This window comes from Erithacus rubecula (genome assembly GCF_903797595.1).
Source record: "Erithacus rubecula genome assembly, chromosome: 17".
In the NCBI taxonomy this organism is placed as follows: domain Eukaryota; kingdom Metazoa; phylum Chordata; class Aves; order Passeriformes; family Muscicapidae; genus Erithacus; species Erithacus rubecula.
The window spans coordinates 9,634,334-9,659,415 of NC_136669.1; the positions used below are offsets into that span (position 1 = coordinate 9,634,334).

Genomic DNA, 25,082 nt, shown 5'->3' on the forward strand with positions numbered 1-25,082 from the left:
ATTGTTACCTAATATCTTAAGTTTTTTCACAGATTACCCCACTGAACATGACCCCTAGAGGACCCCTGTTCAGTACAGCCGTCCTTATCTATGCCATGCTCCTTGCAAAGTCCTGGAAAGTTGTGCCATCAAAGCAAAATGTTTGGGTAGCACCAGCTAACACCCTCGACAAGAAACCCTGAGTCTATCAGTAGCTACACCAAACAGTCCCTTTCCACCTGCTTAGTGGGGTTACCAGCGGGTCAGTGGCTGATCAAGAGGCCACCCAAAAACTGCATCCTCACAATGAATGGATTCACAACCCTGTTGATAACTGGGATTACTGGGCCTGGGACCTGCCACATGCACCACTAGAACCCCAAGAACTGGAAGTTTTAGGCTTTGTCAAAATGGACTTTTGTGTTAAATTTCATCAGTAAGACAGAAGGAATACAAAAAATATATAGGAGCACTGACATGTAAAAAATAAGAGATGAGCAAAACAGGTGGTGGGATGTTTCTCCATCATCCTGCCTACAGAAATGAAAGCATATGGTGTAATTACACCTCACCCATTCTCTCCTGGTCCAGCGATTCCCCACAACAGTTACCATCAGGAATTTTTCTCATTTATGGAGAGAGAGCATGGCCCATCATCCCATCACCCATCAAGGGCAGACCACACACCCTACCCTATGGTAAGGGGAGGCTTACCCTGCTAACACCTAACCTCACAATGATCCATAACAGAAAGATTAGGCAAAAAAGATTCATTCACCAATTTGAAGCAGATTGCAAAGATGAAATTAAATTTTGGAATTTCAAAGAGTAGCAGTATACACATTGTTTCCTTGGGGTGCTGCAGCAAAAGCTTTAAAAATGTTAAGACAGTCTTGGGTTATTCTCTGTGGTCCCTGCCAACCTGACCCATTCTGTGGTTTTGTCTCAGCACTGTACTTACAATGTCATTACAAAACCTTGACCTGTACCAGCTTTAACAAGAAATCTATTTCCTTATCATTCCAGGAAAAGACAGTCTAAACCTCCAACAATTTCCTGGCCTTCCCACATTTGCTTATCGTGTAGTTGGATTTGGTTATAAGGACTTTAAACAGTCACATTTTATTGCATAACAGCAATTAAGTAAAGCAAATTTCACCTCCTGATGAATCAGATATTTCTGTGGTTCCAAATGCTTCAGTTGAGCAATTACCTGCTTATGATGAGCAGAAACAGAATGAGCAGAAACAGAAACCAGGCAGTTCTTCTTTGTGAAACATTTCCTAGGAAATTTTGGTGATATTAACCAGAAAAGAAGAAGCAGCAGCAATTATTCAATTTTGAAATAATAAAAGCCTCTATATTTTTATGTTGAAGTCTCACAAAGTGATAGCTCCAGCCATCTCCTAAAATGTGTTTACCTTCTGGGTACAAGGATGAGCCTACCTTACTCCACACACTTCTCATCACAGTCTATTATTTCCCTCTTCCAGGTCACCTGACTTCTGAACCTGCTCCTGCTGCAAAACAGAAGTGCCTTGGGAAAACAGACTGTAAGAGAACCTGGGGTACATCTTTCTGCTGTGTTCAAGATATAGGCAAAGTATGAGTGGCTTTGGTACTGTCCAAAGCTGATCAAATTTGATACAGCTGGGAGAAAAGAGGTGGCAGCTCATACACCTCTGGACAGCTATAGGAAGGGACATCTGGAAATTAGCTTTACAGAGCTCATTAAGGTTTTGAAAGTACTGGGCCATAAATCATCATATGGACATACAGACCTGATTTCCATGTGCATGCTTCATGTTATTTGTGCTTCAGATTTCTGAAGTTTAATAACAAGGGGTTCAAGTTCTAACAAGGATTGTTGTTTGACTATGCTCAAATCTGATTAAAGCCTATCAACTTAATGTTTAGCATTTCATTTCAAGTTTGTTTACTTTTGCTTCCAGAAGCACAGAAACAATTATCTAAGTTTACAAGGAAATTTTGGCTATATCCAAACTACAAACAAGGTTATTTTCAGGCTGGAACCTTGTCTAAAATGGAGAGTAGGTTTGGGCTATTTGCTCCTTGCACATTTTTCAAAATAACAACAGAAAAACCAGCTTTAAATATCTATGGTAATATGTAACTGAAAATCCCAGATAAGCTTCCATGTAATAAGGTCAGAGAAAGTGTCAAACTCAATAACTTACATATAAACTATGGCTATTTGAGTGCTAATACCATTGAATTATATCTAGACAGAAAAGAGGAAAAAAACCCATCTAACAAAGGTGTAATTAACCTTGGTGCTTCATCTTTTAACATTTTAAGGTCTAAGGGGGCCATTAATATGAAGTTATTGAGACCATTTCAGTCTAATCTGGAGTTTCTGAACTCAAGAGTCTTTAAAAACACTGTTTTTATGACCCCAATATCACATCCTAATATGTGATAAAGTAATACTAACCGGATCAGGCTGTTTTAGAAGAATAGCATGAATGGAACTAAGAAATCAACAGGACAAGATGTGGGAAATAGGCATTGTTCTTTGGATGCCTAGCTGGCCAGAACAGACATTTGTACCATTTCAGTTCCTAGGCATGGGCAAGTAAAAATAACTAGTGGCAGCGAGATGACCAGCTATATTTTCAACCATGACATCAACACACACTCATTTCCATTCTGTGGTTTGCACACAGGCACATGAGATTTTTTGCTGTATTATTTTTGAGCACAGTTACAATGGCAGGACAGATATATCCCACAGGTAAACATCACAAAACTCTCTGGCCTACTGGGTTCCTCAGTCTAAGTGTGGTGGTACAGTTGAAGCACTGAGCCAAGGCAGAAGCAGGCTTAGGCTCTGCAGATGCACAGAGTACTGAGGAGTTCTTAGTCCCAGCACTTGGAGCTCCCTGCACAGAAAAAAACCTGGTACTGCCCTTTGTGCTCTGGCTGCTGGTACTTGGCTCTCAGGTACCTGCCAGAAGGGACCATCCTCAGCTTTGGAATGGACAAAAGGAACTTAGAAGAGTTCTTGGCTGCAGCATTAATGTCTGTCCATGCCTACTTATACAGGAAGATAAACAATTCTCTGTTCCTTTCCCTTTAAACAGCAAACACAACACAGTCAGGTTTTGAGTGGTGGTGGTTGTTGGTTTGGTTTTTTGCCTAAACTAACATTATACTTTTTCTTAGAGAAGCTCAGCACTGACTTGCAGCCAATAGGACCTTACTGGGTAGCAGCCAGATGACAATATCTCTTCTCAAAAGAGGTTTCCCTTTTCAGATATCTCTGTTATTTATAGACAAAAAGCAAGGCTTACAAAACCTCAGGAAAAAGGGAGGGGCAGCATCAAGCATCTTGAGACTTTATTCAATTATTGCCTGACAAAGAAATATTTTCCAAAGTATTTTTGAGTAGTTTAAAAAACTTTTTATTATAGGAAAAAAGTCAAATAGTCAAAGATCTGTCAGCCCAGAGATAAGGAAAAGGCTTTAATTTCTAAATAGAAGAATACTTAGTATTTAAACCACCTGCAGAGTACTTGCTTCTAGAAAATGATGAAGGATTTGTTTATTTTTGGGTTTTTTTTGCATCACTGTCAGAAGAATTGTACAGTTTTAAAAGACTGCCTCATTTTGTAGTTCCTCACTGTACCAGGGGTAACAAAAAATTCATGGAGAGGAAAAAAAAAAACCTGAGTACATAGGAAATTCACAATTATATTTCCTGCTTGCTGTTGACAGTCCATTACAGTATAAGGTTAAGTTCTCCAACTACTTCCCTGCTATCCTTCAGTTACATGTTATACAGATATTTATTTAATCTTGCTCCAAAGTGTGTTAAAACTGAGAAGAAAATCGTGGAAATCAGTAGTAATATTATCTTACTTCATCTCAGTATATAATTTACATAATTGCTATTTTCTAGCTTATATTTGATAAATCAGAATTTTTACATAATTTATGTCCATGTTTTTATTTCACAGGATGAGATTTCCATTCTCATAAGACATTTAAACACCCTCCCTCTCCAGCAAGCTGGATAAGAAATATAGGTTTATGAAGCAAGACTATGGCAGATTTTGGGTTCCTAAATTCAAAATTGCTCACAGATGTGTGATTCTGCTGAGCAATTTTTGGGCTCTGAAGATTCTCTTAACTCCAGAGATCACTTTTGGGTTTATTGCCATGATTTAAATGCTCTTCAGAGAGCATGCTGGCTTTGGATCCGGTTCTAAGGGTGGGATTGTAACAGATCTGAATGATTGCTAGTGCTGTCAGTGGAGCAGGAGAAGAGTGTTTACAGTTAAGCACCAGTGGATTTATTTCTCTGGAGCATTTGATCTCCTGTGATCCATTCTACATCAACCATTTTCCACAAGGTTGTCCCTATTCAAACAAGCCTTTGTCCCATATCCTATCAGGTAATTTGTGTGTCATTGTTTATGTCAGAGGTTATCTACTGTTTCCTCTTAATTAGGTTGTCTCTGTCTGTGTTCTTCATCTACCTTCTTCCACAACTATGAAGACATCAGGATTTCCACCCACTCCCTCAAGGAAATTGAATAAAGCTATACCTTTCAGTAGGGAAGAGTGGGAGATGGGCCTAAGGAAAAGCAAGATTTATTCAGAAATTCCCTATTGGGAAATAAAAGGCTATAAAAGTTTGTTTACATTCTGAAACAGCTGGAAAATATCACAGCAGTAGATATTTCTAAACTTTCCAAGAAAAAGAAATACAATGTCCATGCTGAACTCAGAAGAGGTCCATCTTTATATTTCATGAAAGCAAGTTTTTATTTATTTAAACTAAATGGAAAATTTTAAGATTACTACTTCTGTTTCAAAACTGGAGAAAAAAGCTTATATTTCAATTTCCTGGATGCATTCACTGCATCGGGGAAAAGCAGTAAAACCAAGGACCTGAAAGTGAAACAGTCTCAGAAAATGTTATCTGACTCCACAGTCACCTTATCTCAGGGGTTAACATAACCTGAAGCATTTACTAGAACACTGTCACACCTCTGAACAGCTGCAAAGAGCTCACATGGTTTCCCATACTAAAGCTGCTGTAAGACCCCAGTGCTGACACAAAGGTACCTTAAATTAATCAGTGGGTAAGGAAGAAAACATTTGGAGAAACAATTCTCCCTTCAGTTTCGGGAAAAACTTCTGCGTAGAAGCAGCTTTGCTTGGTGCTGAGGGAGAAAAGAGGGTTGGACAAAGCGTCTCCAACACTGAGATCAGTACAGCTGCAGCAGAGCCAGTCTGGCAAATTTCTGCGGACATGGTCTGTACTGAGGCTTCCCAAGGGCCAGTACTGAAATTACTTTGCTAAAAAATCCTGTAATTCCTTCTTCTCCAGCACTGCCTTCCCACTGCATGTGCCATGCCAGTCTGCCACGAGTTCTGGAAACAAAACAGCACAAGGGATCACAACTCTGTAGGAGTTTGCTCTAACACCTAGGACTAGGCCAAATACTCAGTGTGGGAAGAACTTTACTCCATTTGGAACAAAAATAGGACTAAATGTGATTTATGGACACAGTGGTAAAAGCTTGGCCTCTAATCAATACCACATGCATTACTGATGTGCCCATATTGCCACTCCTGCATTTAGTTTTGCAAAATACTGATTATGACCTGCCAGACATCTCCAGTGCTCATGCACTGGCAGCATGGCATGCTCTGTAATTCAGCACACTTCAAATGCTGTGGACCTGTACTCTGTGGTACACACCCAGAGACACTGCTGAGACTGCAGAGGGGAAAACCTGAATGTAGCTGTACAGCCCAGTCTGATCTCCTACTTTAGTGCAGAAAGAAGCATTTAAGAACAGATGATTTTTGCACTTGGAATTGAGCCCCCGGATCACAAACCCTGCATCTACTGAGCCAGTGCCTTCCCTCTCCAGACCATCCTTCATGCTCCAAAGAAGGAAACAAATCAGAAAGAGCAGAAAAATATAGACTCTTCTGGCTCTGATGCTGGATATAGTGATTCAAATATAAGATGTTTTGCTTTTCTCAGTCCCCCTTCTAGGCATTTAGAAGAAATCTGTTTCATATGTTCTGAGTCCTGGTCTTAAATGGAAAGGATACTGTCACCATGCCATTAATTACTGCTTGCAAGTACAGCTTGATTCCTCAGTGCAAATCCCACAGATCTTCTCAGCACCATTCACTCAGCACTTCAGACTTAGAATAGAACTAATCCTGTTCCTTTCTATGCAAATATTTGTATAATAGATAAAGTCAAAAGGAAGCTACAACCCACAGTACTGCTGCACATACCAAGTCCTGACAAGGACTAAATCACACTTCTGAAGGGCTTCCTTTAAACTGGACACAGATGGAGTCACAAAGTGAAAGACAGCCTTTATTACAGAGATAAGAAGGCAGCAGAGAGCAGCAGCAGCCAAGATTGTAGCTCAGAGAAAGCACATGCCTGGCACTTGACCTGGGACATGCTGAAAGCTTTGAGTAAGATTTCATGAAAGTGTAAGTGAATTTCAGACTGGATGCTGTGGTCCTGTGCCTGTCCCTCCCTCCCCATCTCTCTCTTGTGCCAGCAGTAAAGCTCATGTGGCTCTGTAACAAGAATGTCTGGCAAAAAAAGAAGAAATTAAGTATTTTGGAACTTTATTTCTTACAGTTAGAGTTCAGGCAGATCATTTCTCTCACCACAGTCACAGGAGCACTATTTGCTAGTAAACAAGTTCACAAAGTCCTCACCTCAGTTCTTTGCAACCTTCTAGAAAACGTATTAAAAAATTCTCAAACACTGCCAACCCACTTAGCATTAATAAACTGAACCACTGTAACACTATCTTCAGATTCTCCAGTTTGAGTGCAGAAAAGCTTTTCATCTGATTTGTACAGGTTGGCTCTCAATACCAAATGGACACTGAAATGAGGGGAGAAGAATTTCTGCTATGGGAATGATGACATCTAAGCAGAAAATGTCAAAAGCTTGGAAGCCAGTTCTTAGGAAACAGGCTGCAAGACATGGAAGATGCCAAATCATGCTTGTCAAATGCATGCCAAGAGAGGGGAAAACAACATGGTTGACAGAAAGTGTACTTCAAGCCTCTGTCAGCTTCTCTTCCCAGCAATGTGAATGTGTCCTCAATATCAAACCACTTCAAGACTAGGAAAATGTGTTCCCTAAGCACATCTCTTGTCAAAACACAAAAAGCATTCTGCATTGGGAAGGAATAAATGGTACAGGCAAGATGGCTGGGCAATGCCTGTTAGACACAGCAAGGGAGGGGGAGAGAACATCCTTCTCTGCAAGGTCCTGTCAAACTCTGGAAAGAGTCTGGGTACTCTGCAGTAAATCCAAACACTGCATACCACCTCATTCAATCTGGTATTCTTCACTTTCCATTTTGGGATCTCCATGGGATTATTGGCTGAAAACAGATACACTTGAACATTTCTGAGACCTCAGAAATGGGAAGCTCTAGCTCCCAATTAAAATCACTCATTCCTTAAACTTTCTTCCATTAAGTCTTTGCCTCTACTGTGCCAAATTCATTTTACTTGCCATCTCACTCTTAACTCTTTTGGTAGTGCTATCTTCTTAGAAATATATTCAGTAGTTTATTCCATTTTGACAGAGAAGGGAAACAGAAGCTGCCACCACCTGAGTGATTCATGTCTCTAAAGTATTTGTAACATTACAGACCTGGGCTTAACAGACACCTTTGTAGGGCTGTCTTTCATTTAGATGGACTATTATTAACTCAATTCTGTTTATGATACTTAGGGCTTACTTCCGTAAGGTGTGTTAAATGAACATTTTGGTATGACCACATCAGGATACAGAGTTTTATATAAAAGTGAAAGTAACTTATGAAAAAGCTGCAAGGTTGGGGAAATTAGACTACTTAATTGCATCAGACAAAGTTAACACCAGTCTAACCCATCCAGGTTCAAAGCTAGCTAAGATAAAAGGTCTCTGTCTAGTTTGTAGGGAATTCAAACACAACTTTAAAAAGGAATATATGTTTTAATACATTTTCTTAGGTAGTTTAAGAAAAACCCCAACTTTGAACTGAGCTAACTTTGAAGTGGTGAGGCATGCAAGAGCCCAGTCTGCAGACAGGCTTTTCACCACCTGTTGAGTCCTGTGTTCAAGGTCCTTACCTGGTGCATTAGCAGGGAGCCAGAGGTGGATGAATTAAATAACCAGCTCTGTGGTTTAACTTTAAATTAATTACCCCTGTGGGACAGTGGTAGTTTCACTTTTCATTCTGCTGTGCCTGTCTGGAAGGGAGGAGATCAGTTTCTGTTTCTCAGAAATCATCTCTTTACTCACAGGTTCCCTGCAGTCTGACAAGAAGAGCTTCCAAGCTGAGGAATCCTCAAACATTTCTGCAAACATTCCCAGGAACCAGCAAACTCCTGACACATATGCACTCTGTGTCCAAAGGCCAGGAATGCATAAATGAGACTTTCCCCTGCTCTGGTCTTCCTTCAAAACACAAAAATTATGGTGTTTTAGTTCTGGACACAGTTTCAGCTACTTAACCTAAATTTGTTTCTGTTGTTTAATTTGTTCTCCCTAGTGGACTGAATATGGCAAAAATACCCCTATCAACAATTTTGTATTAGCTACTCCTACCTTTCTCCCCCCACATCTAGTGTATTTTATGTTTTTGTACTTTCAAATCCATCTCATGTAATCAAAACTGGTTGCAACACATGCAACCCAAAATGAATTACATCAATATAAACAAGGACATATCTTAACAAGATAAAGGCAGCATCAAATGACTTCTTAGATTATTTTCTGCATGGAAAAATATATTTGAATGATACAGTCCTGAGAGCAAGCAATTTAAGCCTTTGCATGACTAACTTGACATTAAAATTTCATCTCTGGACCACAGATAGTGAAACAATCACCCAAAGGATGAGCTTGCAAGCATGGCTTTTTTCATCAATGGAGTAAAAAGGATAATGAGATATTTTTTTTCCATTCAAAAAAATGGTTTGAGGTTTCCTAACGAATTTATTTTGGCAGGCAAAGGAGTCTGTAGTGGGTATTACTGTCTTGATGCTTTGAAGAATTTTGTTTTTTTCATGTTCCCACAGAAAATCATTTGAAGGTAAAAAAAAAAAAAAAAATCCTTTGCTTCTTTGTGTAACAAATGGTTATGGTCTAAACCAATAAGGGAGCTTAAAATTAGTGTTTCTAATGCGACCACTGAGACATTTCAGACTTAATTACATCTGAGGCAGACTTAACCACCCATTTCTCTCCAGTTTCACACAAACAGTAATTGCCCTGTAGCCACACTGCAACATTGGAGAATTAACCACATCCTAGAGGAGCTGGAACAGCAAAAGGGAAACCAAGGAGACTCCAGAGTGACTGTGCAGGCAGAACAGGCTCCTGGATCAGTCCTGCAGGTCTCCACTCTGCAGTGAGAAACAGAACTAGGCCAGTGGTGTTCTGTACCAAACACCTGCACCAGGCAATGCTCCACTTCCTCTCTCTGCTTTCTACTTTAGCTCTTGTTGAATTAACATGGAGTCAGAGATACACAGTGAATATTCCCGAGTCCATATGCACACATGTACCAATGCTCATCCTAATTAATCTACTTCTTACAAAACCCCAGTATTTTTACTGGAAGTAGCTGTGCAGATTTTCCTGCAAGCACAAAATGATACATAACCCCCAGGCAAAAGTGTAAGTGCTGTTCAAGCTAGTGCACTAATATAAACACAAATACACAGTCTCTATTAATAAAACTGAAATTCATGTTCCCACAAAAATCTTGCACCTGGATCCTACATTGGAGGCTAGCAAACAAAGCATGGATGCAGGATTGTGGTTCTGCAGTTCCTGTATGGCTGAACCACTCCAGAAGTGCTGCTCTGTGGCAGGCAACAAATCCTCAGTGAAGGAAAAGAGACAGCAAAGTACTTTTGTACATACTTAGGTCCTGTGAGAAAAAGTGCAAAGTACACATTTAGGACCTGTAATCAGTGGGGCTATAAATGAGATTATCTGTCAGCCACAGAGCCTGGAAACTGCAGAATCAAAGCCTAAGATGCGTCAGAAAAGTCCCATTCCCTGGCATGGCAGGTCATACAATTCAGGATGCCTCCTCCTTGCTGGAATGCTGCTCAGCACTGTGGTAACTCTTGCAGAGGGAGAGATTTCCTTTCATTTTACAAACCAGCCACTGCACACTGTTCAGAGAGCTGAGCTCCCAACCACCCTCACATTGCTGCATGTTCCAGACTGACTCTGGAAGCAGCAGGGAGCAGCAACAAGCTGCTTGCTTTGCTCCAAGACTGCAAAGTTCATTGAGGGCCCCTTATTTTATGCCTTACACATCCAGATTTTGGTTTGTCGTCTTGGCTTAAGCAGGCTGAACTCTCACTTTATTTTCTTTTTGCTGCCTGTTTTAATATAAAGAATAGGATTGCACATTGCACACTGAGCTGAGGATCCATCCTTCCAAGCCTCCTGGAAATAAAGGAGGAAAGCTATGAAAACAAGGACCAGCTGCTTCCATCTGCATGTCAGGTTCAACTTCCTAGAGATCCTCTGGCTTTGCTATACAGAAGTGTACTGGATCTACCACCTAAAAATAAAACATCTTACAGGGAAACGTTACTGGGCACAGATTTGGAACTGCTCCAAAATGAACCCTCCACACCATGGGCCAAACACTGGCTTGTTCTCACTGGATACAGCTGCAGATCTAAACCCCAGTGCACACAAGTGTCTTTACAAGGGCCAGCTCATACTTGTGGATGTATGTCACAGCTTTCTGCTTCCAGGTGGGATAGATTATGTTTTTAAATTCTCTTTCTTACAATAAGACAAAACAAGCCAAAAAAAAAAAAAAAAAAAAAAAATCACAATGGTAAACCAATAACTGCTCCAGAACTCAAGCCCAAGGCACATCCCAAACACAGACAAAGGCAGAATATTTGCACTGCAATGTCTGTAGATTGCCAATTTGCGGAACCTTATTTCTGCGAGTTGAGAAATACTGTGGTTTCCTTTCCTATTGTTTCCTTAATCTAGAAGCAATTCAGAAACATCACAGATCCATGGGTAAAGCAGAATAACAGGAGCTAACACTGACAAATCCCCAGTCAGCAGTAAATCTGTTTGTCTGCGGCATTTCCCCTGAAATAGCTCTTCAGAGGAAAAGTGCATCCTACTGAACTCTGAAAGACATCTTGTGTCTCTGCTTGCTTGGGCAGAAGAGATAACTTCTTGCAAGATTTCTAGTAATTCTGGCTAAGGAAGGCTTGCATGGAAATTTCTTAATGCACTTATGAATTAAATACTCCTATTAGAAAAATCCGAAACTTTTGCATTCTCATTTTCTCTTATCAACAAGTTTGAAATCAGTTTTTTTCATTTAGTGTCCCCAAAACTGCTCCTTTATCAATTCTTGTTGACACCTGAGGCAATATTCTAGATGATTCTCATCCAGACTGGCTGAACAACCATCCTGGGTTTGTCCTATTACTTTTCTTAAAACATCTATTTAGTCACTATATTATTCTGAGGACTAGTATTACATGGAAAAGTTTCCTCATATATACTAGTAAAAAGATCTTGTCTAGAAGATGCATCTTAAGATCTGATATTACATACAATCTCTCTTGCCCCTGGAAATTCAAACCAGTCATCAGTAAAGGAAGTTGCTTTTGTTCAGCTCTTGACTCATTCATAGACTCCACGTACAATCAGCCTGTGATACACTTTCCTTATCTTTAACAAAGCCACAGTGCCACTGCCTTGCACAAGTCACACACCTGCCCTAGACACAAGTCATCATTACACACTCTAAACTCATTGTAATAGGCTTTGAGTCAATTCACATCTGTTGTTTTACAGCATTTTCAGTGCAAGCAGGAATGTCTGTGACAGATGGAGGGGTATGAGAAGTTCTTGAATCAACTTCTGGTTACTCAATTCAGAGTCAGTAAGTAATTAAAAAAGAATACATCATTCAGTGTTTCACATTAACAAGGTTAGTCACAAGAGTATGCAGAAATTTCAGTTTCCAGAATGAATGGTACATTATCAACCAGGGAGCTGAGGAAATCATGCCAAGAGACAAAGTACATTCTAGCACCAGGTTGCAGCAACTTCTGTATTTGTTCTCTTGAAAATACTGAGAAATCAACAGACTAGTTTCCCTCATATAAATTCCCTCATATAAATTCACTCAGGTAATGTTTAATTTATTGTTATAAGAACTAGTTAATGAATGAGTCTTGGTTAGGCCTCATTGTTGTAGTGCCTTATAGGACCCACACAGCTGGCCACTTCTGGTTTTTCATTTTGGGATATCTGAAAAAGCTTTAGAAGGAATTCTCTATTTCTTTCTGCATACAGACTTTCTATTTCCACTTCAGTTGTTCTCAGCTAGTTCCTGATAAATCTTTTTCTAACAAACAGGCTCCACATGGAAAATCATACCAAAACCAAACTTCAGATTCCAGTTCCTATCTTTGACAGATACTCTGTGCAACAGAGTGACCTAGTGAGATTGTTCATTATTCTGATGAACAGTTCTATACTGTATTTGACTTTTGTTAGAGGTTCTTAGGCTGACAGTTACCTTGTTTGCAGTGCTGTAACCAATCACTCTCAAGCAGTTAAGGATTTTTTCATGATTACCAACATGTAACACTTCCCTCTAACAGAACAAAGGAGGAGAGTTTGTCATGTCCCAAGTCAGAGCTGTCAAAAAGGAACATCTACTCACCTACACCAACCCCTCCACATTATTTCAATTACACTTCCTATTAGTTTCAGATAAGACACCTGGCAGCAACTGAAGCAGATGAAAAGTGTTCCTATGTTCCTTTTTAGTGACTTGGCATTTTACTCTCATGTCTTTAATGATGCCATTCTTGCAGTTTTATTTTTTTCCAAATAATTGTGCAACTAATACCTGAGATTTTTACAGAGGTGGTCTGTACATCATGCTGTTATGGTTAAATAGAAGGCAAACTCTTCACAGTTTCTTGCTTTTCTTAGCAATTTCTCTTTCTTAAAACTCATGTTTCTTTTAGCCTATGTATAAACAGACATATAAAACTGTTTCAACATTCTAAGACTGACTCATACATTCAATTCGATGTCTAAGAGGATTACTAATTTTCTTACTATCATTACTATGAAGCAGGAAAGATTGAAAATATTTTAAGTATACTGGTTTTTTTCCCCTTCCTTTTTTTTCCTAAATTCAAAAGAAATCAGGCTTCTTTTAAAGCAAACCCATTCCTGTGAACTGAATCATTCTGGACAATAGTGAACCATTGCAAATTATGACCAAATCTTAAATTAAACATTCCTAGAAGTTAGGAGAAAGACTTGTTTTCTTATCATTTTGAAGTTGTTCAAATGACTCAGAGATATGGTGCAAACAAAAAAACCAAAATTGTTCACTTTGAAAATTACAAGTATTCAGCAGGAACTACGTTAACTGGTGCAAGCAGCAAGACTGGAATGATGATTTTAATGATCTTTCCTTATGACAAGGTGATAGAAAGATTAATGCTTAACATCAACATGAAAGCATTTTACAAACATGAACTAGGCTTCCCAAGTGCACCACTCATCTGTTTAAAAAATGAACTCAGGAACAAGAAGGACCTGTCCAACGTCCTGTTAAGCTGAAGCACAGGTGAAGCCTGCTGATACCAGCATAGCACACACTGAGCAGGGTGAGCTGATCGAAACACAGCGAGAGAAAAGGCACTTCTGATTTCCCATAACAGCCCTGCTTTTCTTTGCAGATTCAGTCAAAACAGAGGAAGCTTTGCTCCAAGACTGTCATTCACAGAGATCTGTGGTTTGACAAAATTTGAAAAGTATCCCTCCCTCACAAAACACCTTATCTGCAGACCTTTCAGAAACTCTCAAAGAGGCCTGTTTGAACCAAAATTTAGTGAGCTGAGTGAGCCTATCTCCTTCCAAAGCACTTTGGCAGCTACATAAGAATTACAAGTTATCTAACAGACAGTGGTTACCAACCACTTTCGCAGGAAAGCCTTGAAGCTGATAAACTGTGATAAGCAAATTCAAGTGAACTGCACAGTGGAGAAGCAGCAAAGCAAAGCTGTTTATATCTTGTTCCCAAGAACTCTGGAATTAAGCTACACCCCTCTCACATAAGCGACTGGGTTTGCATAGGCTAATACTGTGGTGAAGAAGGAGTAAAATTTAAACACAGGTGTGGCTATGGACAGTTGTACCTGATACTCTTACAGGTGATGTGCTTTTCATAGTATCAATTAAGTAACCAATATCCTGAGGTCATGATTTCATATGAAGTACTATAAAATGATGTTTCTTTCCTCTTTTCCCTCAAATTAGCTATTAGGAAGAGCAAGACCACTTTTCTCCTTTGCAGACCTCACCTCTCTCTGCAGACTAGAAATTGTTGTTTCCAAGACATTATATGGTTATCTGCCTCTCATCCTTCAAAAACTCTTCTTTCTATCTCTGGTAGCTCTGGCTGCTGAGGCAGAGCCAGCTCTGAGCACCTCCATAGTGGTGAACCAGTCTGGCTATTTTTCGTCTCACTGGTCCATCAACAATGCAGTTTCAAGTAGCTGCTTAAATCTGCTTCAAATAAATGACCCCTAAATGAGGACAAATTTACACAAAGATGTCTTCATTCAATTAACCAAAAGACAAAATTTGTTTCTGTAGTAAAATATCAGCTTGTTTTCCCATCCAGTGTCATGATGTTTATTACACACTAAAGCTGAGAAAAATATTGTGGAACCAAGAAACAGAGCCCAAGAATTCATCTGTCCTTATCAGCAATCCAAACAGGCAACCCCCCCCCCCAAAAAAAAAACAAAACAGAAAACCAAAAAAACAAACAAACAAAAAAACCCCAAAAAACACAACACCAAACTGTGGCCTATGTGAAATATAAACCTTTATTTGGGGACAAGACAGTGAGAATGGAATGCTCAGATCAGTATTTTCCACTCAAGCACAAAATTTCCCAGCTTTGTTGAGTGTCTGAGGCCAGCCAAGAGCTTTCCACTTATTTCAAAAGATCTGAAGGTTGAATAATAAGGCACTGAATAATCAAAAACTTCACCTCATAAGATGCACTTTAGAGAACTGGCATCCAAAATCAGTAATAATTTTAAGACCCAGACATACTTGCAGGTAAGCTGATGATAAAATCCTTCAGCCAGAAGCAGACACACAACTGAGCACTATCCAACCAGACTGCCTTACTCCTCATCAGCTTAACTGCCTGAACTGTGTGTGAACATTTGCCTGAAACCTTTCTTCCAGTTTTGTCACAGGACATTTGCAACTCCACGTGCTGCAACTCTCCTTATTTGAAAGATCAAACATATGAATTTAAAATTCAACAGAATTTTTAGGGAACACACTCATAAACAACCATCTCTCATACAATTATACAATTCCCAGTTGTATGCAGCACATATTCAAGATCACCAGAAAGTACCATGACAGCTTTTGTCTTCACAAAAGCTCTAACATGGCAGAACAAAAATGCAATTTCTTCTGCACCAGCAGCTGCATCCATGAAGTCCCAAAGAACTCCTTCCTTGACATGGAAACAATATTTAAGTGTCAAAGAACAAATAGATCATCTCTAAATGCTGTATCTTTACTTTAACAAAGATATATGTATTGACAGTGTTTCACTTCCTTATTTTTATAACCATGCTGGAATTATCTTGCTTATAAAGATGTGGATTTACCCACTACAGGACTAAGTTGCTGCACTTAAATGTTTCTGAGGACTAGGAAAAATGAGCAGACTAGTGTAGCACTGCATTTCTGTCCAGTTCAATTTCAATCCAGTCAGCATGAGAAGAAGCCTGGAGGTTGTGCTTTTATTCCCTCTCAGATCATTAGTATGAATTACTGGCTCAATCTGAGTCAGTGTCAGAGTGTAGAAAGATTTAGCCCAAAGACACAGGAAAAACGACAGGACAAAAGGCTGCAAGAGTTCTGAAGCATCAGGATCCAGAGCCACAAACCAGTTTAAACATGAAGAAAGGGACCATCCAGGGCACTGTCATCCTTAAAGCAGTACTACCAGCAAAATTTAGGAACTTCGGCTTCCAGGAGCAGATTTAAGCTCATTTTCCACAATACACCATGATTTACTATTTGCATCAGAGTAAATCACAGTATTGTCTCCTATCTCTGATACATAGCTTGCTTATTTGATGGTACAGTGTAACTGAATTTCTTCATAAGCAAGCTTCTGGAGCAATGACTATTTTGAGAAATAACATTTGCCAAGGAATGTATATTGACTGTGATGAATTCCTACAGATGTAGAGGCTAATTAGCAAGAATCTAAGTAATAACTTGGCTGGATTTTATCCATATACTGAACTGGCAACATGCACCAGAGAAAGAGGCAGAGGGTGAAAGCATATACATTTGGGGAAGAAATCACACATGGAAGGCACTTTCAAAGTGGTCCATAGATATTTTAGATATTGCTCAGCCCCTCTTAACCTTGGTCTCATCTACTTTCCACTGCCCTTCCAGGCTTGTTTCTGCTCCCCCTCCTGCTATGTTTTTCCTGCATAGGCAGTGCAAATTACCCTGGCTTAAAGATGAAAATGCCTAAGAGTCATATATGCACAACATTCTTCTACATAAAAGCAAGGTTCTCCAAATTTTGCCTTTCACTGCTTTTGGATGTTCTTGTGCATCAAATGCAGCAACAGCACATGAAAGGCATGGAAGTTTTTTTAGTAACATCATTTTTATTGCCAAGCTCCATTTACAAAGAAAGGTCTATTCCTCGTTCTTGTCCAGGTTTTCAATAGTCACAACAAATTATCAATGCCAGCAAATACAGACTCTGAAGTCTGGATTTCAGAAACATACACCAATATTTTTTAATTCCACTCCCTTCTCAGATGCTTAGTTACAATGCTCTTTAAATTAACATAAGATATCACATTTACTCCAAATGTCTAACATAAGTTATATTAAATAATTAATACTTATTGCCTGTAGAAAGACATTTCAGTATTCAATTCACAACATGTTTGGGCTTTTTTCTATGCGAATGCAAGTGCATGTTCAGGACTTTGTTTTCTCAAATGAACTACATTTCAGACAACTTTACTGAAATATATTTCATAGGAGAACAGTCCATGTTCATTAAATGCTTTTTGTAGTGCTTAAATCCCAGGTACATTCATTCTTCTAAAAAAATACATTTCTCCCTCTTTGCACTGAAAACAATCAAACTTACAAAACAGCTAAAAATGAAGGAAAAAGTTTGCAACAAAAATATCAACACAGCTATTCACAAGTGGAGATGCCTAAAGTTTGCAATGCTTCTAGAGGGCTTCTTGAAGTTCTGACAACATATATTCAGTGCTGTCCCTGGGCAAAACAAAGCTCCTAGACACTTTAATAGTCTATAAAATTGCACACTTGAATCTATTACCAATCCTAAAAAAATTATCTTCATGTTCATTGTAAATACTTCTGCTGCAGTTAGTCCTTAAACACACTCAAACACCAACTGCCAGATCTTCTCATACATAATGAAGTGATCAGATTGCAATTACTATGTGTCTTAGTATGAGCATCCACAGCCAAAAGTAATGGGAAACAAGATTAAAATAATATCTCATGAATCTTCAGATTATGATCTTAAAAGAATCCTGTGAATTAGTCTGGATCTTAATGTTTTTATCAAGTATTCTTAGCCATCACCTGCTTAAGCCATTTTTAGTTATTTTTAAAATAAATGCACTCCACACATTCATTGATGCTAACAAGACAGTCCAAACAATGACAAGTTTTTCCATTTCATATTAAGAACCAATGAGTTCAGTTTAGCAAAACTAAATAATAAACCAAATACCACCACAGTGCACATTTATTAGACAACCAAAATTTAGCTTTACATTTACAATACATTAACAAACACAAAATATATATTTTTAACACCTCGCAAAAGAAATCAAATCTGAGCAACGTGCAAATCTAAAAATGTTGGGAGATCAAAATAGGGAAAATTCTGTACAAATGTAATATAAAAATATGCTTCCATATGAAAGAACCCTCTGTTTGAGACTCAGTCAAGAACTGCATCTCCTGTGTCTTTGATGCTGCTCAAGTCCCAAGCAGCAGAAAAAAACCCCAAGCACTACTCCCCTCCCAGCCCCTAAAAACATCTCACCCTAGCAAACCCTGCTTGGATCACCCTCTGCTTTTCAGAATTCAATAGGAAATGGGAAGAGTTATTCTATTTGTTTCTAATTCATGCTGCAAATGTTGGGAAAGGTCAAGAGAAACACAGCAGGCAAGCAAAGGAGAACACCTCCAAAGATTGCTAGACAATAGAAGAACAGTGCCCAGGTGGGTGATACCCTAGGGTAGGACAGTGGTGGTGAACCAGGGACACACCAAAAAACTCTTTCAAGAAGAAGGACAGTAGCAGTCAAGAAGAGAATTTTCAACATATATTTAGATGGCTGCATTAGACTGTCTGAAAGAAGGAGACTAATTACCTTGGAGGCAAAAGGCTTCCATCTGCCTGCCCCCACCTGATCTCTTTGCAGATCTCTGATTCAACTACAGGACTAAACCATTTGTTTTCCCAGACAGCAGCTGCCTGCCTGGGCAATGCTCTTTTTAAAAGAAGTTTAACTTCAGCTGGTTAGTGAAACGAGCAGAATGTTTAGCTTGGTGGTGATTTTCTGACTACTACTCCCTGGTGGTCAGTGCCACTGCTCCTGAGGCTATTCTGGAGCTCCCTGTCTCCTGCAGTGAAGTGACTGATTACACTGAGCTACAGCAGCACCATGTGAGTGAAGTTTTTACTCTTAGGAAGTGGCTTCATTCTTACACACACAGTTTGACCAGTTTGCCTCATAACTTACCTATGTGTTCAAGCATAAAGTTTATTTTACTGCTAGTGAAATGATACTCAATTCCAGGGCAATTACTGAATTTCTTGATTGCTTGAAGTAATCACCCCGAGACAGTTGCAGTAAGTGTGGAAATTAAGTCACTCACATCTTACTGCTTCATTAGGAAATGGCTGGAGCTGAGTTGGGACAGATTTAGGTTGGATCTCAGAAAGGTTTTTCCCTCAGAAATGGCTCAGGCAAATTAACAGTAGACTTATTCTTCTATTTTCCTAATAACATTATCTATCTCAGTCATTTCCTGTGAAGCTCTCACTAGACAAGTGATCATGAGATTTAAAAGCTACTCAAAAGTAATGAAAAGCACAAAGTCACCTTTCTTTCCCTTTGCTCCATTTCCTGTGCAGTACAGCTCAGGGGTCACATTATGCATGTGCATTGAAGAGACTCCTTGTGCACAGGTCTAATCTTGCTAGAACTGAACTGGAAACGAGATAAATAAAGATCAAGGTTTTCCAGTCTAAAAGGAATTCTATTTAAGCTAACTCAGCCTGCACAGTGGTATTTTGTGTAATCTAGGTCAAGAATTTAAGGTTAATAGCTAACATAAAATGCTTTCCAATTAAGTGTGGCATTTTTTATAATGGTCTTTAGAATATTACTGAGAGCACAGTGTAATGCTGCAACATTTCAGAGAAAGTCTAGACTGCAATCAGTTCAGCTAATAAAAATTCATGTGGTCCTTGTGCTCAGATTGTTACTGATGTCTAGGCTTTTTCAGGTACATGCACATTAGCTGCAAGATTGACTCATTTGCATGAGTGCAAATTCATCTTAAGCATGAGACTAAAAAATCCAAAAAGTGGGCTCTTATCCTAGTAATGCCAGATTTTCACACAAAATCCACTGCAGTGCTGAGGACACCTAACTCTGAGCTCATTTAGAGTTTAGGCCACTCTAGAGTGGTCAGAATATCAGTTAACTCAATCTGAGGGAAAGACAGTTACAGAAAATTAGAAATCAAAATGGCATGAAAAAATTAATAAGGGGAAAAAAAATTACTGGCATTCAGTAGCAGACACCTCATACACCCAGATGGCAAAGATTCAAGTATTATGTGAAGAAGACAAAAAAAAGTGAGAAAAGTGGTGAATTAGTCAGTCTCACATATATGTATATAAAATACTGAAAAATCACTTTAAGTATTCCCTGTAACAGCCAAGAGGTACAATAAGCAACTGGGAAGTGGGTAAAAACTTTGCAGATTCACCTGTTTGGTAAGAAGTCAATGTCAGTAGAGACAGAATGAGGAAAGAGATTGCAGTGGTGACTGAAATCAATACCAAGTAAACAGCAGTCCTCCTTTGAGGAACTGCCAACTAAATGAACAAACAAGCAATGACAATCTACTTATTTTACTATGAATTTAAATTAACTTACTTGGAAATTGATGGAAAATCTTAAATTCCTTTCATGTTTAATTATGTATCAAATCAGCAAAGAACATTCCAAACTTTAATCAACATCTTTCCCTTTTCTAACAACTTGGTGTCAGGATTTAGAAGTAATGTTAACTTAGAATCACTTATGCAGCAATGTTGTTTAAGTGAGATATTATCCCATACAGGAAAAAAATATTACACAATACCTTTCCAGATCAGACCTGCAAAGGAATTATCAGTTAGATATGGTGACCCTCTTCCTACATAAGTATGAAAAATTTGAAAAACCTCTTTAGGGTAAAACTGCTTCTGTCTGCTTCTTGAAGTTGTCTTTCAGTTGCAGGGATATCACCACTCCTCAGATATGTAGCAATTTGACTGTCAGAAGTGAACAAACAAGCTATAGCAATCTTTTAGAATATTTTACATTACTCTCTAGGTGGCTAAGCAAAGACTAAAGTAGTCTCAAAAATCCATTATGCTAATTTGAACAAGCATTGTATTTTAACTTTGAATCAAACATTGAAATAAATATTCCATATGGAAAACATAGTATTTAAGTCTGGAGTCCTACAAAGACAATACTGAATGTGGCCAAGCCTGCTGGTATTGTGCAGACCTCCAAAAGATGAACAAGATCAGGATTAAAAAACAAAATGAACCAACCAAAAAAACCAAATAAAACACCAAAATCCCCTCCTCCACAAAAAATAAAAGCCCCAAACCAAACATCAAACTGAAAAAACACACCCTGACTCAAAAGGAAGTTTTACCTCTGTCCTATAATATATAATTTTTTTCTGGTCAATGGCATGTCTTTCATTTCAGAGACATAATAATGCAGTACCATGAAGCTGGGTATCCAAAAGTGTCTTCACTTTGTCATAATACTGTAGACCTTCTACAATTAATTAGTTTCTATTAGAAAGAGAATAGGTCCTCTGAAATACTTTCACGTTCTTGTAGAACAGAAACTGGTAGGAAAGAATCAGTCCAGATTCAGAAGTTCATGGGTTCTCTCTCTTCTCCAGTTCAGATATGCAGAGTATCCAATGTTGGCTCCCAAAGCTGCTGACATTCTCTGTCACCAGTTGGTCCCTCTGTGCAGACCTGAGGCCTCTGAGGCCTCCAGAAGTATCTGCACTCCCAGTGAAAAAACAAATCACAATGTGGTTGCACTTCCCTCATTGTTTATTACAGTCTGCATGGTGGCTTTAGTCAGAACATTCTCCCTCTACCTCCTTCACCATGTCAGCTTCAGCCTGCAGAGAGGCCTGAGGGATGCAGCTGAATGTTCGAATGCTGTGCGGATCAACCGGCGGCACCAGGGTGAGCGACTCCACGCTCAGCGTGTCCGTGCTGTCATCTGTGATTAAGGATATTGTGGGCTGCTGTGCAGGAATCAGGCTGGGAGACAGGTTGGCTGTTTCTATGTCACTGGTTTTCACAGCATTTTTGCTGGACTTTGAAACACCTGAAAGAGTTTCATCAGTCAGCATTGTCTGACTGGCCATTGGAGGCTGCTCTGGAGCTGAAGCATCGTCTGAGAAAAAACACAGAGAACAATCAATATTCAAGGCATTGTGCACATTGAGCCTAACAATACACCATTATTCAGGAGTGTTCAAGAATAACTGGGTGGAAAATGTAGTCCTGAGAAGCACTATGTTTACACATCCACGTTTTAGTAATTAGAAATAAACCAAAATACTATAAAAGCATAACCTAAAATGCCAGCAAGATTCTATTCAAATAAGGAATCAGACAACCACATACATTTAGTATTAGAATATGTAGCACAATTAGAAATATTCTTAGAGAGAGGAAGTTGAGGGTAAGAAACCTTGTCCAGTATTTAGTATTTATGAAAATGAACCACTACCCCATATCAGGAAGATCTTTAGAAATAAAAAATGTAAGAACCACTCTACAGCCAGCTTTCCCAAAAGGTGGCCTGTTTCTTACAAAAAATTTGGAAGTCATTCTCTCAATTCGTCCTCCAGATTCACATTTAAGTGACACCTCAACCACAGAAAGCAGAATTCTGGCAGAAGAGGAAGGAGGATAATGTCCTTCCTGCAACTGAAAGGTGCTGCAAGAGGCCTGTTTTACACAGCCTGGTGAGACATGGGGGTTTTGTCCCAAGCATGGAGTATCCAACACTCATAAAATTGAGAATAAGCATAAATGCTACAGAAAACTGATATGCTACTGAACCTTCCCATGTTATGAAAAAACCCTCCAACATTAACAGCTATTTGTACTGTCCTTTCCCCCTAAAAATTCTAGTGAATTATCAAGCAAGCTGTTCATGTGGCTCGGGATGGAGAGGGTGGAGGGGATGAGGGATGAAGCCTTAGATGATCAAGTATGCCCTGAAAAGTCAGGCTTTTTTCAGACTACAATAATAGATGCCATTAAAGTAACAGGTATCCAGCTTCAAGACAAACCAGTTTTAAAGCTTTTGTAAGAAACAGCATGTGTTCAAGTGTACAGGCATCTGCAGAAAAGCCTACAAGGCAATGCAGTGAATACAGAAGCTAAGAATTAAGTTATGGCTTTAATACATAGTGACCTTAAAAAGATTTCAGTTTCAATATGATTCCAATTAATCCTGGAAAAGAACAGAAAGCATGAACATAAGACAAAAAGAAAAAAAAAAAAAAAAAAAAAAAAAAAAAAAACAAAGAAAAAAATGGAATGGGTATCAGTAAGGTATCAGTGGATAACACTAAAGTTATTGATTATTTTTTTAACCTTTTGGGTAAGATAAACCAAACAATGGTGTATCCTCACTTGAGAAACCACTCACATGTACTTTTTGCTGAACTGGTGGCTAAAGCTTCTTTCTTTGATAAAATCAAGATTTATAGATGGCAAAAAAGTCTGCTTTTAAATAAAAGAGATCAGTGGTTATTTCTGAACTTTAAGTACAGATCTAAAATAACCCTATAGAAGCCTTTTATCTGTCAAGAAGCTTTAGTAAAAATGTTGCAACTAATAATGGAGGAAGTGATGCAAGAATAACATGGAAAATGAACTAAAACAATGAAATGCAGGCTTATTTCTCTGAATTCCAAGAAAAACACTAATATTTCAGTATGCACAGAACAGTGAGTTTCTGCTTTTTGAATGTATAAAAATCTTAAAAGAATATCAAATCTTCTTTGCCAACATAATTTTTTAATCTTACTTATACTATAGTATGAATTCAGGATTCAGAAACCTGAGGTGTTCTGGTGTTATCAATCAATGGCATTCTGTTCAGCATGTTGAATACAGCACATTTCTATTACAGTTCTATGTAACTTCTGAATCCACACTTCATTTCTTAAATCGTTCCTTCCCCCTCTCCCAATACAATATCAATATATTTTCTTAATACTTGCATTTTCTGCAATAATGAAAGACACATATATTATTTTGCTATGTTGGATAGTCCCCAAATCCTTCCAGGTAGGTTCTAAGTTAATGCTAAAGTGACTCCCTTCCTAATGCCACAAAAAAAAAGTATTTGAAAAAAGTCTCCATTTAAAAAAAAGTGTATCTGGAGCTAACAGCATTTGTAGAGAAAATAAGATCAGAGCTCTCTGCTTCCCTCCAGCTTTTATTTACTCTTGCTAGAAGCCAGTTTCTCTCTCCTCTCAGGATGTCCTTAGTCACTGCCAGCCTCACTTCTGTCACTCTGGCACTGAATTTCAGGGAATGGTGGCTGATTGCTGCAACCCATGGTGGCACTACTGTCAAAATGACCAGAAAGCAAATCCCAACACACAGAGGGCTGGAGGAGGGAGAGCTCTGAACATTGTCTAGATCTCACAAGAATGTCTGTTTTTAAGCAGGTACCAAGCTCTTGCTTCTAAAGAGCTTCATGTACCTGGCATGTTTACAGATTTCTCTACTTATAATCTACTAATTTCTCTACTTATTATCTGGAACTTCCCTTAATACTATACATAAAAATACTAACTGGCTTTCAAAAAGCCCAAATGCCCAACATGTTCTTGCAGTTTGACTTTTGGATAGAAAGAAAAAAAAAAAAAAAAAACCTGTAATTTTTCCCTGGATAAAACCACCAGTCGCTGAGATATGCTCTGCTCTTAAATATCAATAGGTTACCACCTAATACTAGAAAACAGTATTTCTACTTGTCTCACTCTAGCCTCAATGTACTTAAGAAAGAGGGTTCTGGCACAAAATATATCCCAGATCTGCAACAAAATCAGGGAGAGTGAAGTCAGTGTCTTAAAATGGTTCTGATCTTAACACTGAGTTCTAACAAACAGCCTTCCATATCTCCAAACTTATTTTCCTTACTGAAAACAAGGTGTAATTTTGCAAGTTTTGGGGTATTACTAGCTCTCTTCAGATGCAGAGCCTTCAACAGCCTTGCATGGTTTTCAGCATTCTTTAATGCTACAAAGATTATCATTGCAGCAAAAAAATCCAACTACAACACCCAACTTGTTATATTAACTAATGTTAAGAAGGGTTATTGTGAAAGATGGAAAAGGACAGAAAAGGAAAAGAATTAATATCACTCACAGAGAAGTGTCTTAAGCTGTACAGTAACATACTATGAAAGGATAACAAAAATACAAATTACAACACATTGAGCAAAAAGTTGCAAATTAAATCCAAAAGATGAAAAAGCATTTTATATACTACTAGCTGAGTGAAGTATCTTCATGTCATTATAGTAACAAAAGAAGTTAATTAGATACAAGTTAAACAGATTATATAAGAAAGGTAATCTGG

The 25,082-nt window shown here is 38.6% G+C and overlaps 2 protein-coding genes across 7 annotated transcripts in view; one reads left to right on the forward strand and one right to left on the reverse strand.

Moving 5' to 3' along the window:
• The window catches only part of LOC306809324 (uncharacterized protein), a 303,319-nt gene that overhangs the window by 139,180 nt on the left and 139,057 nt on the right, over nt 1-25,082 (forward strand). The gene's annotated exons all lie outside the window — the stretch shown is intronic.
• Nucleotides 16,732-25,082, reverse strand: part of CLEC16A (C-type lectin domain containing 16A) — a 60,726-nt gene continuing 52,375 nt past the window's right edge. For 5 of the 6 annotated variants that reach the window (XM_079320723.1, XM_079320724.1, XM_079320727.1 and 2 more), the window contains one exon: nt 16,732-21,867. In XM_079320723.1, the coding sequence (XP_079176849.1) occupies nt 21,539-21,867 (329 nt within the window). In that variant the 3' untranslated portion in view covers nt 16,732-21,538. Of the gene's footprint in view, nt 21,868-22,899; nt 22,939-25,082 lie in introns of all 6 variants that reach the window. The other variant, XM_079320726.1, reaches the window with a different exon arrangement.